General features: G+C 34.4%; 1 protein-coding gene across 2 annotated transcripts in view; it reads right to left on the bottom strand.

Moving 5' to 3' along the window:
- The window catches only part of vangl1 (VANGL planar cell polarity protein 1), a 38341-nt gene that overhangs the window by 18634 nt on the left and 6520 nt on the right, over positions 1 to 13187 (bottom strand). For both annotated transcript variants that reach the window (XM_067409760.1, XM_067409759.1), the window contains exons 2-3: positions 7088 to 7305; positions 3294 to 3429 (exon numbers count right to left, since the gene is read on the bottom strand). In XM_067409760.1, the coding sequence (XP_067265861.1) occupies positions 3294 to 3429; positions 7088 to 7158 (207 nt within the window). In that variant the 5' untranslated portion in view covers positions 7159 to 7305. The remainder of the gene's footprint in view (positions 1 to 3293; positions 3430 to 7087; positions 7306 to 13187) is intronic.

Genomic DNA, 13187 nt, shown 5'->3' with positions numbered 1-13187 from the left:
TTTAAATAATTGTTTTCTATTTTAATATTTAATATTGTTTTAAAATGTAAATTATTTCTGTGATGGCAAAGTTAAATTTTCAGCAGCCATTACTTCAGTTTTTAGTGTCACATGGTCCTTCAGAAATCCTTCTAATATGCTAATTTTGTGCCCAAGAAAAATGTGTTATTATTAACAATTTAATTAGCAATTTAATTATTAAAAATAACAAGTCTTTACTGTCACTTTTGATCAATTTAAAGCATCCTTTCTGAATAAAAGTATTCATTTCAATCTAAAGAGATAGAACTTTGATCTTAATATATATATATATATATATATATATATATATATATATATATATATATATATATATATATATATATTAAAGCTTATATATATATTTTTTATATATATATATATATATATATATATATATTAATATATATTAAAGCTTATATATATATATATATTTTTTATATATATATTAAAGCTATATATATATATATATATATATATATATATATATATATATATATATATATATATATATATATATATATATATATATATTAATATATATTAAAGCTTATATATATATATATATTTTTTATATATATATTAAAGCTTATATATATATATATATATATATATATATATATATATATATATATATATATATAAAATGCACAAAAATTTCAGAACTATGTCTGTTCAATCAGTATTCTTCCATAGCTTAAAGTCCTCTCAAGAGAAATGTATAGTATTTAAAGACAAACACACACACACACACACACACACACACACACACACACACACACACACACACACACACACACACACTTGCACAAATGAATGTAGACAGACATGAGGACCTATAAAAACTTTGTGTGCCATTTGCCCCTGAGGGGGAGCCAAGTAGGTCACAATAACTGAGACCCTGTAGGAAGTACAAAGTGACGTCCCTTCATTCTGAGATGTGTGTCACTCCGATTTAACATATCTGCCAACACAAACACATACCCTCTCATTACACACACACACACTTTGTTTCTACCCGATTCTCTCATTCCCCTTTTCATTGTTTCTCTAATAAATATTCCAGTACAATCACTTAAGAGCAGCTATACCAGTACGTATGAGGAAACCACTTTTCTGTATAAAGCTTCAGCTCTTTCATCCAGTTAGTGTGAAAACGCAATGCGAGCCTGTTATTGCAATTAAGCTGCAGCACCGCTTGCATGCTGTTTATGCATGCGGTGTGAAGCGCAACCGCATCTGTGGCTTGCTCTAACAATGAGCAATAGAAGGCAAGCAGAAAAAAAAGCACAAATGTGAAGCTTGTAATTTTGATAAAGAACTATATTCATGAATAATATTTTTTAGCTGAGCTGTAAAGTTGTCTTTTTGATGTGAGACGACTCTTCTTCAAAGTTTAAATTCTGAATATTCCTTTAATTTAATCTGGCATTACACTGAGAACTTCACACATGAATTACGCTGACAGGACAGAACATTCGATAAAAAAATGCATTTTTCTGTTTTCTGGAGCATGTCACGGTCTGAAATCCCTGTTATCCTCTTTAACTATGGCCAGTGTTTCCCAAGGTAGAGCTCAGAGTTCAAAATGACAGATGCACCCCACGTTTGACATCACATACAATCTCATCATATATATTCTGCACAAATGCATATGCAAGATATGCATGTGTGGCTATATAATAGAAGCCTCTTATGATCACCAAAGCTGCATTTATTTGATCAAAAATACAGTAAAAACAGTAATATTGTGAAATATTATTACAATTTTAAATAAGGGTCTATTTTAATATATTTAAAAATATTTAAAAATAATTTAATCCTGTATCACATGATCCTTCAGAAATTATTCTAATATGCTGATTTGCTGCTCAAGAAACATTTTTTAAATACTGTCAATGTTAAATCATCTGCATATTTATTTATTTGTGGAAGTCATTATGATACATTTCTCCAGGATTCTTTGATGATAAGTAAGCAATAAGGTACGAGAAGCTGTGCTGTATCGTGAATAAGTCACGGCTGAAGGGCGTTGTTAGGCACGACGCGAAGCAGAGTGCCTGCAACCCCTTCAGCCATGACTCATTCACGATACAGCACTAGCCTCTCGTACCTTATTGCTTTTACACTGCGTTTCAAATTATTATACAAGTGACATATCAGTAAGATTTCAGTACAATAAACATTCAAATTTTAGTTTTTCTAAGAAAATTTTTGTTTGTTTACTTATCCATGTCTTTTTAGATAACTGGTATCAATCTCAAATAATTTGCCAGATCTATGGAAACCCTACTTAGAGGTTGTTCCACATTATTAAGCAAGTCACAGTTCTCATGCAATATGGAGAGGAAGAAAGATCTTTCTGAAGATGAAAAGCATGAAATGGTGCAATGTTGTGCAAAAGGCATTAAAACAACTAATATTGTGTGAAAACTGAATGGAGATTATCGAATTATCATAAGATTTGTGAGTGATTTAGAGCACAGCAGAACTCGGTCAGGTAAAGGCTTAAGATAAGGTAAAATCTGAATGTTTATTCTACTGAAATCTTACTGATATGTCACTTTCATAATAATTTGGAACGCAGTGTATAAAACGGTTACCACACAATAAAAAAATTATAGCCAAAAAATATGTATCAATGCAACTTCCATTAAGTACAATCACTAAAAGCCTTCCTTCCGCCAGTAAAAAATAATCCCTGACCGTGAACAGCAACAGAAGTTCCATTATTACGCCATTAGATGGCAGCAAAGATTGTCTTTATGAGTGATTCACTTAGTCACAAAGACTTTTATATTGAAAAGACTGTGAACACAGACAACTGACAAATGCTTTGACTAGTGCTGTCAGTCACGGGAAATTATTTCAACAGATTTTTCATTTATGAACATGACTGACCTGAAGGAAAATGCTAAATCTGAATGCAGGTAATAAACTCGCTCACTCAATCTCTTTCTCACAATACTCTTCTACATAATACAGTAAGCTTCAATGTACAATATAAATTGAGAACAGTTTACGTTGCGGTCATTGCAATTCCAATATGATTTTTCCATTTTTCACTTTTCCTTTAACAGGCAGTCATCACAGTCCCCGGCCCCCCATTGCTTTATTCTAATCCTTGTCAGTCTAAAGAGGGGGACTGCTGGGTTGTTTTATTCAGTCAGTTTACAGGTTCAGTTCCTCTGGAGTAACATGAAGTTCCTCAAGGGCACAATGGTGATACTCACAATCACATTCATTCTCTCAAACATATCCAGTGTCTGACTCACCTGGGCATCTGTGGGGGCGGAGCCTTGATCCGGCTGCTGTGGCTGGGCTGACGATGCACTGATGGTGACATTTTTGTCTGAGCGGCTGCTGCTGTCACGGCTATGTGATTTGTGCCGATCCCTGCTGCTGCGTTCACTGCACGAGAGAGACACACACAGCGACGGAGGTGAGGGAAACGCTGTCGCCATGGCGATGGGAGCAGGGAAACACATTCACACTAATGACAGGATAACCACCATCATCATTCTCCCTCTTCGTCCTCTCACTGACACGTGCTGGCTTCCTCTAGCGCCATCTCGTATATGCCCTAGCTGGAGCATCTGGTGCAAACTGGGTTAGATGCAGTGAGCTGTGACGACCCTAATCCAAGCACAGCTTTCTCTCTCTCTCTGGCTCATTCCTGTCTTTTTAGTCATAGCTAATGTCTGGCAAGCCTTAGAATAAAACAAAACCAATAAAAACAAACAAATACAGCATTATTGCACACAGGCCCTCTCTCACACATGCATTCTATCAAACAGCAGCAAACAGAGACGTCTCGCTCTGAGTAAATCTTGACATCAACAAATAACACTGCAAATCTTTGCAAAGACAGCCCTCAATATCATGCTGTCTGTGTTTAACAATATACAGCAATGAGGCATGAAGATGATATTGTTACAGTAACTGATGCTCTTTTCACAGCCTAGTGCCTTCTACATACAGAGGCAGCATCCTAACGATCATAGAACCTCACAAAATACTAATTAGGAACGAAAATCACAGAGGATTTGACTCACAATTGATTTCAATAGAGTTTGACGTTGGCATATTAATAAGCTAATGCAGCTAAACTAGCAGATGCATCTGGCATTTGAATATTTTGACTGGATAAAAATAAACTATACCAATGGTTCTCACCTTTTTTAGCTAATAATTCACTACACAAAACAAACTGTATCATGATATATTTTTTTTTATTATTTATTTTACCATCGTAAAAAAACACAATATCAGTGTTATTTTAATATCACTTATATACTATTATAGTTTTGTTAATACTTGATTAAGATTTTATTTTTCTATTTTCTATTTTCAATTTCAGTTAACATTTTAGTTTTTGTTGTGTTTTGTCATTTAAAAAAAAATATTTTAATAAGTTTTAGTTTATTTAGTTTTAATTATTTTAATTATTTTAGTACTTAAACCAAAAATTATTCAGACACTAGATATAATTTTTAAATATTTTTTTTTACTAGTGGGTGCTGGAAACTATAGTTCATTTATGTAACGGAGGATCGCAAAATAAAGTAAACTGTGATATATTATACCCAAAAAATCTACAGTGGACTACCAGTAAAATTGATAAAAATTTGTGACCAAAAATTATTCAGACACTTTGACCTGACCATGTTTTGCTTAAGTGTTATGTGACATAATTAAGAGTATTTTTTTTTGACACAGATTTTGTCATATTTTATTACCTTTTTTTTTTAACTATAAACTTTATTAATGAATGAAATGTTCAAGCTGTCTGGATAATTTTTGGCTTGACTGTATTTTATTTTATTTCAGTTAATGTTTATTTTTATTTTAAGACAGAAAACTTTTTTTTTAATGATTTGGTATTAGTTTACTATACTTGCACTGCACAAGAGTAGTTGCATTTTTAAGTAAGCATTGTTTTTTGCAGTCCATGACCCTGTCAGAACACATATGCGACCCCTTTTGCGGTCGCGACCCACCAGCTGAAAACCACTCAACTATACTTTTCTAAAGCGACTCTCTGATCATGTTAGATCAACGACTATGAATAGCGAAAATGCATTATGAGGATTAGAAAATTGCTTTTGTCTTACAACGACTTCTAACTTAAGTCTGGAGGCTGGTTGGCAGTTTATAAATGTTCTGATTAGCTAAAAGAACATATAAACAACATATATTAAACATTAAACATTGAATTCCATTAAAAACATTAATTCCAATACAACCCTTAAAATACTCCTGTCCTTTTCCAGCTACTCATCACAAAGCCCAATCCCCCCCCCCCCCACACACAGTTGTTTTACTCTAATCCTGGACAGCCTGGGAATAGTGGAAACGCTGGCTAGAGATTGTGTCGTATTATAAAACATATCTACAGCTGAGCCTGAGGGACTAAGCCAAACAGCTGCTACAACATACAACAAAGTACAAGGTTCAAGATCTGTTGACATCCATGTATATGAAGATTTAGTTTCCTATATTTGTTTCCTACTACTCTGAATTTTGAGGATAAAGCATCCACCTCTGGTTGTCTACCAATGTCTACAGTGGGTACATGGAGTATGATGTGGAAAAATGTACAAGTTCTCCAGTAATCATTTTTTTATACATTTAAAAAAATAGTTCAAACTCATATTTAAATAGTCTAATATCTATTTTATCTAATATCTAAATAACTTTAAGACTACACATATTTATTTTGCTTTTAATAGTGCTAAAGGTCTTGGCACTGAATGCCCAAAGAGATTCTTTAAAATGCAATCAATGAATAAAACAACAAAGCCCTTTTTTCACAGCAGTGCAGATCTACACAACTTTGTGTGAACTGCAGTATTGTAAATACCCTGCAGGAAGCATGGGATTGTAATTAACAGTTATATAAACTGGGTGTTGAGGCTGAATGGGAGAGGCAGTATGATAGCCCTTGGTGAAACATTGAGGTGTCCGTCCCCACCCAAGCATTATAAATGTGTGTTGATGTAAAATGTGGAGCTCAGCTTCATTTGGAAATTAGGCAAAAAAAAATTGAGCCTGCCCACTGAGACAAGGAAAAGTGGCCAAGATCAGTATATGCTACAAGTTATAGGGCACGATTACGGTAAGATATGGAGATGATAGATGATGTAATTCACCCTGATAAGGAGTATTAACAGAAGGAAAGAGAAATACAGAAATAAAAAGTGGCAGGAAGTTAGAAAGCCAACAGAAAAAAGGACGTGCGTTTGTGGCTTTCTAATTAAAGACGCATACATTCTCTGCTTTCATGCTGGAATTCCTCAGGCCTGTTTGGGCCTTTCACTGGAGTTTTTATAGGAAACCTAACAATAGTGAAGCTCAATAAATAACTTCCTAATTACAGTGGGTGGGGTCAACACAGTCTTAAAGCATTAAAGCATATCAGAAAACACTGACGAGGAGAGCTCAAAGAATTTGGGAATTCTCTGGCTCAGCTCACAGCAACCAAAATTCCGCCCAAATCTGTGAGCAAAATGTGTCATACAAGCATGAACAATTATTTATGATAGGAAACCACTCAAGCAATCTCACAATTGTTGCACACCCAAATAAAAATATTGATATTCAACCTAACAGGCCTTGTTTGCTTTGTTTAAATGCATCTAAAATGACACAAATCGAGTCTTCATCTCATGTGAGCGTATTTTATTTTAATCATATTTGTGAGAGTTGTATTTATTTTTAATGAAGAAAAATTACAGAGAAAAGAACATTTCTTTAATGAGTTATGACACTGATTACCTTTTCAAAGTAATAATTTAGAATCATCAAAGGCAAATTCTCAATAATTTAATCTGAAATTAATTAAAGACATCCCGTCACTAATGAGCAACAGAATCATTTCACAAACAAATTCATTTAATTTCGTTAATACACTTGAAGCTTGAAATAAATGCAGAATCTTTTCATGATGACAATATTCATTTTCTGCATGAATAAATCTGAGAGAGGGAGGGATACATGAGAAGGAGAAAGAGACTCTGGTGTGTATGCATGTGTATGTGAATGCACATGAGCCAGTTTAGCCCTTTACCTCTGTTTGTTTGACCCTCGTGACCTGTTGGAGTGGTGAGAATAACCAGAGTGGATGGAATCCGTGTCCATGGCAATACTGTCTGTGCTGTGATTGGTTTAACACAGCGTAGGGAGGAATGTGGAGACAGTGAAAGTGCAGACGAAGATCAGGATATACATGAATTTGTGCAAGATGACAGGATTGTCTCTAGGGGCTTTCTGTTATCAATCATTCACCTAAAAAGACAGAGAGAAAGGAAGAGATTTTTTAACAAACTCATACCTTATACCATAAATGGGTCGATGACGTGAAGAGTCATTTTTTTGTCCAAAGGCCTTAATAATAATAAAAAGCAAAGATATTATGACATCCAAAGTATGTAAGGTAGTACAACTAGATCTCTTTTATTGAATCTAAAAGTTTTTAGTTATATTTTGCTACATATAAAAGTATTTTAAAGATTTTTAAGTGTCAAAAAGTTATTTGGTTTAACCGTCCAAAAGCCAATACAGCCATTTCATTAGTGGTTAAAATATCTTAAAATGTAATAAATGTATATATTTTTTATTCTGGCATGGTTTTATACAATCACATATCAACATAATGCAAAATGGTATTAAAATTATGTAGAAGTCGTTGCTTTGTTTTGAAAAAGAACGTCTAGAAAAATGAATTTCATTGATGTCATTCGGAGTAAACAATATAGGGGGCCATTTTGGATCAAGTCATGCGGTCAGTATCATGTGACAAGATGAAACATCATTCAGACACCTGCAAAGGACCATATGGTCGTGAAGCAAAGTAACTAATTCTCACTTAACTATTTAAAAAATTCATGTTTTGACTTGCTCATATGCATATCCCGAAACATCAGGTCATTCGGTACAACCGGTACAAAAATGTTTGATTTTGCTAGATACAGCCTGTTAGCACTGTTTGAAATTATCGTCATTCGGTATAACCAAAAGTGTCACCGAATTTTTAGTTTAAACCGAACAACTTTTTTGGTGACAAATCTTGAAAAAAAAAAGAAAAAAAAAAAGACAAAAGCAGTATGAATTGATTATAAGCCACATAATCTCATTGTTATCACTTAATAAAACTTCAAAAAATTGTTTACACTTTTAAAAACCTTATTCGTCATTGACCCAAATACATCAAACACTAATAAAATCATGTTATACTAATGCACATAATTGCATTCAGCATTTAAAAAGGTCAGGGCTAAAAGGTCAAGGCTATCTCAAGTCAGTTAGTAAAAAATAACTGCAATACAGTGGAATAGTCTGGTTCCAGAAATAAAAATCCCATTAATTTTCTTCATAGAAGGATAATTTATTAACAGTAAACCTTTTTAGACAAGCAGGGAAAGCATTGCCGTGAAGCACTGCAAATGAAACATTGCAAATTATCAAGTTAGTCTCTATACACTCTCAAACTTCTTATATATTTGTGTTTAAAAATGCACTAAACTATCTAAAAATGTAAAGTTTTAGATCTCCTGCAGTATCACTCAACCAGAAAAGTGTAAAATTTAACAATGGAAAAAAAAGTTCACATCTTTTGTTAACCACAAAAAAAAAAAAAAAAAAAACTCAACCTGAAAGCCCACATATCGTACTTCTTTTTGCATTGCTTTTCTCCAACAGTGACAACAAACGCATTCAGAACAGAAACAAACACTCACTGCAGCAAAGCCTAAAGCACTGTAAAGCACCTCTGCTGACATCAACAAGCTCAAAGTGCATTCAGTTCAGTACTACTCAACTTTAGCCAGTTCAGAAGCCAAACTAAATTTATTCTGCTTGCAAAAAAAACCTTTTCCTTTCCGCTTCCTCCATCCAAGCTGGAATATATCTGCTGGTGATAAATTATTAAAGAATGGAAGGTATGATCCTTAGGATATCAACTATAGTTCATTACTATTAAAGTATTCCTTTTCATTACTCTGCCCCCATTGCCCGTTCACTTGAACTGTTGTGGAAGCTATTTTTCTTAGCTGTTCTGTTCTGTTTGAGTTTAAGCTTTTTAGGCCCTCAGTTCTTCACCTTCAGGGAATTCTGCATTGCACTGTTAGGTGCTCGGTTTCATGGTGTTACTTTAAATTTGATCTTTGAAATTCTGAGACTACACCACCGCAAAGCAGAGATATGCATTTTCCAACACAATTAAATCACATTTAGCATAAGCCAGCTTACTAGCCTGGTGATGTTACTCATAAGCCCTGGACAATAACATAAACACTTATTCTGAAGGAAAAAAACTTTGAACATATCATTTTTATTAAAGTGTCACTGAGGCTAGCAAGTCAAGAGTATCAAGGCTCTAGACTTCCAGCACAGACATTGCGCATTGATTTATCCACTCATCAATTACTCATTTGGATTTCACACACGATCTAGTGCCACCTGCCATCTGAAAGCAAGCAACCAACACAAAGCACACACACATACACAACTATAATAGGATTTACAGGTCTAAAAATTTGATCAAAGCACAGCACAGCAAATGTATTCCATCACAAGTCACTTGCATTAAACCATCATGATGGTATTAAATTCTGCAATATACTTTCTTCCTCTCACATTTCCTGATACAGTCACATGAAGTTTGGGGGCCTCAATTCATTTCGTGTTTGGCATGGTAATGGATATGACAATGTTGATATGTTCGGTCTTGGTGGAATAAATGTGCTATGCTGCTGCAGCAAAGCAAGTACGGGATTTGTGAGCAAGTAAAACATGCTGCTGCTCTACAATATAGTATACATGAAATCTATACAGGTGGAGCTGGGGAAGGTGAAGGGTTTCTGAAAGCGCTGGTAGTGCTAAAACAAATGCTGACCAAGTATATGAAAATTGAGCAGCGAGCTCATTGGCTACTGATACATCAGCTGTGCCCTATGGAGAATGATGTGATTGCAAGGAGACTGAGGGGCTGTTTACACAACAGCGTTTTCAACTAAAAATGTAAAACTTTTTATGCATTTTGACCGTTCATTTATAAGACAACTGCACTTTGGGTGCCTGAAAACGCAAACCTTTGAAAACGGTCTCCATGTAAAAAACAACAAAAATGTGAACCTGTGAAAACAATGACGTCATACACATGCATATTACACGTTCAGTCTATAGTGTTTCATCGCCATCTAATGGCCTGCCAGCATAATACAGCATTTTTAGTCATTCTCACGATCGTATTGACAGTGGTGTCGTCTGTAGTGTTGTCACGATACTAGAATTTCTAACTTCGATACGATACCTTGAAAAATATCTATATTCGATACCATTTTCGATACCACGGAGAAAAAAACTGCCACAATATTAAGGGGTTATTTTTTTATTTAAAGCTAAATATAACAAGTCTAGAACATATATTTTACATTAACAAAACTGTCCTGAGGTAGTGCACTTGTTCAAAAGCCTGTCAGATTGCATTACATTCAAAAAAACAATAAATTGCAAGTAAAAAAAAAAAAAAAAAAAAAAAAGTGCAATCTTTTGTATTTCCAAGTAAAATCAAATCACAATGTCAACAAAAGATACTTAAACTTCAAGAAAAAACAAAATCAGTGCAATCTTATGCATCAAGTATCAAATTAGTAAACAAAATAATTAAATAGAATCTGTTGCTGCAGTTTTATGCAGATTTTCTCTACAGAGATGAGTGAGATTGACACCCATTACTGTAATGCAATGAAAAATACTTACAAAACATTTGTTAATCAAAGTTAAAAGTTGATTTAAACGAACATTCACTAATACATGTACTAATTAAAATCCAAAGTTCTATTTGTTAATATTTTTTCATTGGACCGGAGCTAACATGATCCGCTATATTTTTATTACCTAATACCTACTGTTATCAAAGATTAAAATATACTGTAACAAATGCATTGCTCATTGGTCATAAAAAAATATTTTATGAACAGATTTAAACGCAAACGTGCGTGCATCACACGCGAAAACAGTGCTCACTGGATCGACATGAAGTCGTCAAGTCACCTTTATTTATATAGTGCTTTTAACAATACAGATCCGGCTGTCGGTCTCTCAGGTGCTTTGCTATATTAGTGGTGTTAGCGCCTTTTGTTAGCACTGTTCTGTAGCATCTCTTGCATATTGGCTTATAAATATTTCCAGATAGCACTTCTGTTGTGTTCCTTATCAACCAAAGCCGGTCGCGCGGGCGCTGCACTCGCCATCTTTCCATTCACTTCACTTTTGCTAACCAGAGCAAATTAGACGAGTGCGAGTGCGCGTGCGCATGTGGTGGTCGTCAACGCGCCTTTGGAGAAGTGAAAGTGAAAGCGCGGCTAGTATCGATACTTCGGGAAATTAGTATTGGTACCGTTCAGATATTTCAGTATCGATATTTATCGAAATATCGATATTTTTTACAACACTAGTCGTCTGTACATGGAAAACTCGAAGGAAACACTTTTAAGCATATTGTTGTCGTGTAGAGTTCGGGACCTATCAACATTTAAACCCATCTAAAGTTTCATGACAGAACTTAAAATTTCTGACACACTATTCAGCAGATTGTGAAACTAAATTAAACTTAAATTACCTGTATGTTCAAACATTGACAGACAGAGTGTTTGAAACTTATTTAAAAATCCATTCTTTTTGTAATTCTGATTGGTGAAATCTAGAGACATGGAAATTTATGATATTTTGGCACCACCAAAATGCAGATATTGCTTTAAAGGTAGGGTAGGCAATGTTTATAATAAACACTTTTTGTAATGCTGGTTGAAACTCTCTTCACATCCTGATAGCAATCAATAATGGAAGTTGTCTAAATATATGAACTTATATATATATATATATATATATATATATATATATATATAATCTTCTGTGGGAGTCTCAGGACCAAATGCGATGATAAGATGTCTTACCTACCTGTCAGCCTATATATTTCCGCACCTCCGCATACCCTGATCACGCAGACATCACACATCAACAGTGCGTTTCATGAGGCTATGCAGAGTTGAAGACAGAGTCACTAGTGCCACAAAGCAGCAGCCACCTTTTACAATTCCTCCTGAACCAAAACAACAAGCTTATGCTGCGTTCACACCTACCCTACATTGAATACATTTAGTTCAACTAAAATTCATTGTGCTATTAACTGCAAATTTTTCCTCTAACTGTATTCTTAAAGCCTATCAACATCTGTATATTTTATAGGTATTCAGAACATCCTCTTGAAATCAGAAGAGAATGATAGTAAACTTTGTACTGTAGAAAAAAACAACACTTGTTTAGCTTTTGGTTTCCCTTGAATGGGATGATAGTCTCAATTGCTGGTTTATCTACGAATTTATAGGTAATTTGCGGACAAATTATGTCCTTGATCATTGTGTGGTATGCAAGTTTGCCAAGATAGCACTGACCACTTTCAAGTCTTCATTTCTCCTATCAATGGGAGAAATCTGACCTGGACAAGCACACACAGCATTCCTATGGGGTTACCTCATAGTGCCCTGAAAACACACACACACACACACACACACAAAGAATTCCTCTAAAGTTACTCCATGTACACTCATATGCACTAACAGAAAGTGTATCAAGTTAGGGAAGCTGGGGGCTTAGTATTTTATGTTATTATATCCTATCATAAAGGAGAAGAACGCAATTACAGCCAAATGTTTAATAACTTCAGACAGGTTTCACTCAGTTACGGCACTGTGTGTCGATCCATTACTATTCTGGAGACAATTCAAGGGTTGTTGCATATTTCACAGGGCAGCATAGGCCAAGTAAATCTCTTTTGTAAAAAGCAGGAATGCAAGGTTTTGAAGGCTTTGATACGTGATCTGTCTAGATGAACTGTCTAGGGGCAGTTGAAATCTGAAATCTGTTTACAATATTCATTCTATTATTGGGATACACAGATTCCTAATTCAGGGTGAATAGTTTTCTAATCTTATCAGGCTTGCTCTGTTGACTTTAATCAGTTTTCAGAGTTCAGATAAATAATAAACAGGAGAACCGAACAGCAGGCATGTTCAGCTTTTTTTCCCAAACAAATCATTGGTCTCTCTTTTTTTTTCTCAGTGCTTTTTTTTTTTTTTTTTTTGGAGATGCAACATTATGTGTGTATA

This window comes from Chanodichthys erythropterus, chromosome 14, assembly GCF_024489055.1.
Source record: "Chanodichthys erythropterus isolate Z2021 chromosome 14, ASM2448905v1, whole genome shotgun sequence".
Classification (NCBI taxonomy): Eukaryota; Metazoa; Chordata; class Actinopteri; order Cypriniformes; family Xenocyprididae; genus Chanodichthys; species Chanodichthys erythropterus.
This window is presented reverse-complemented; position numbering and strand designations above follow the sequence as displayed.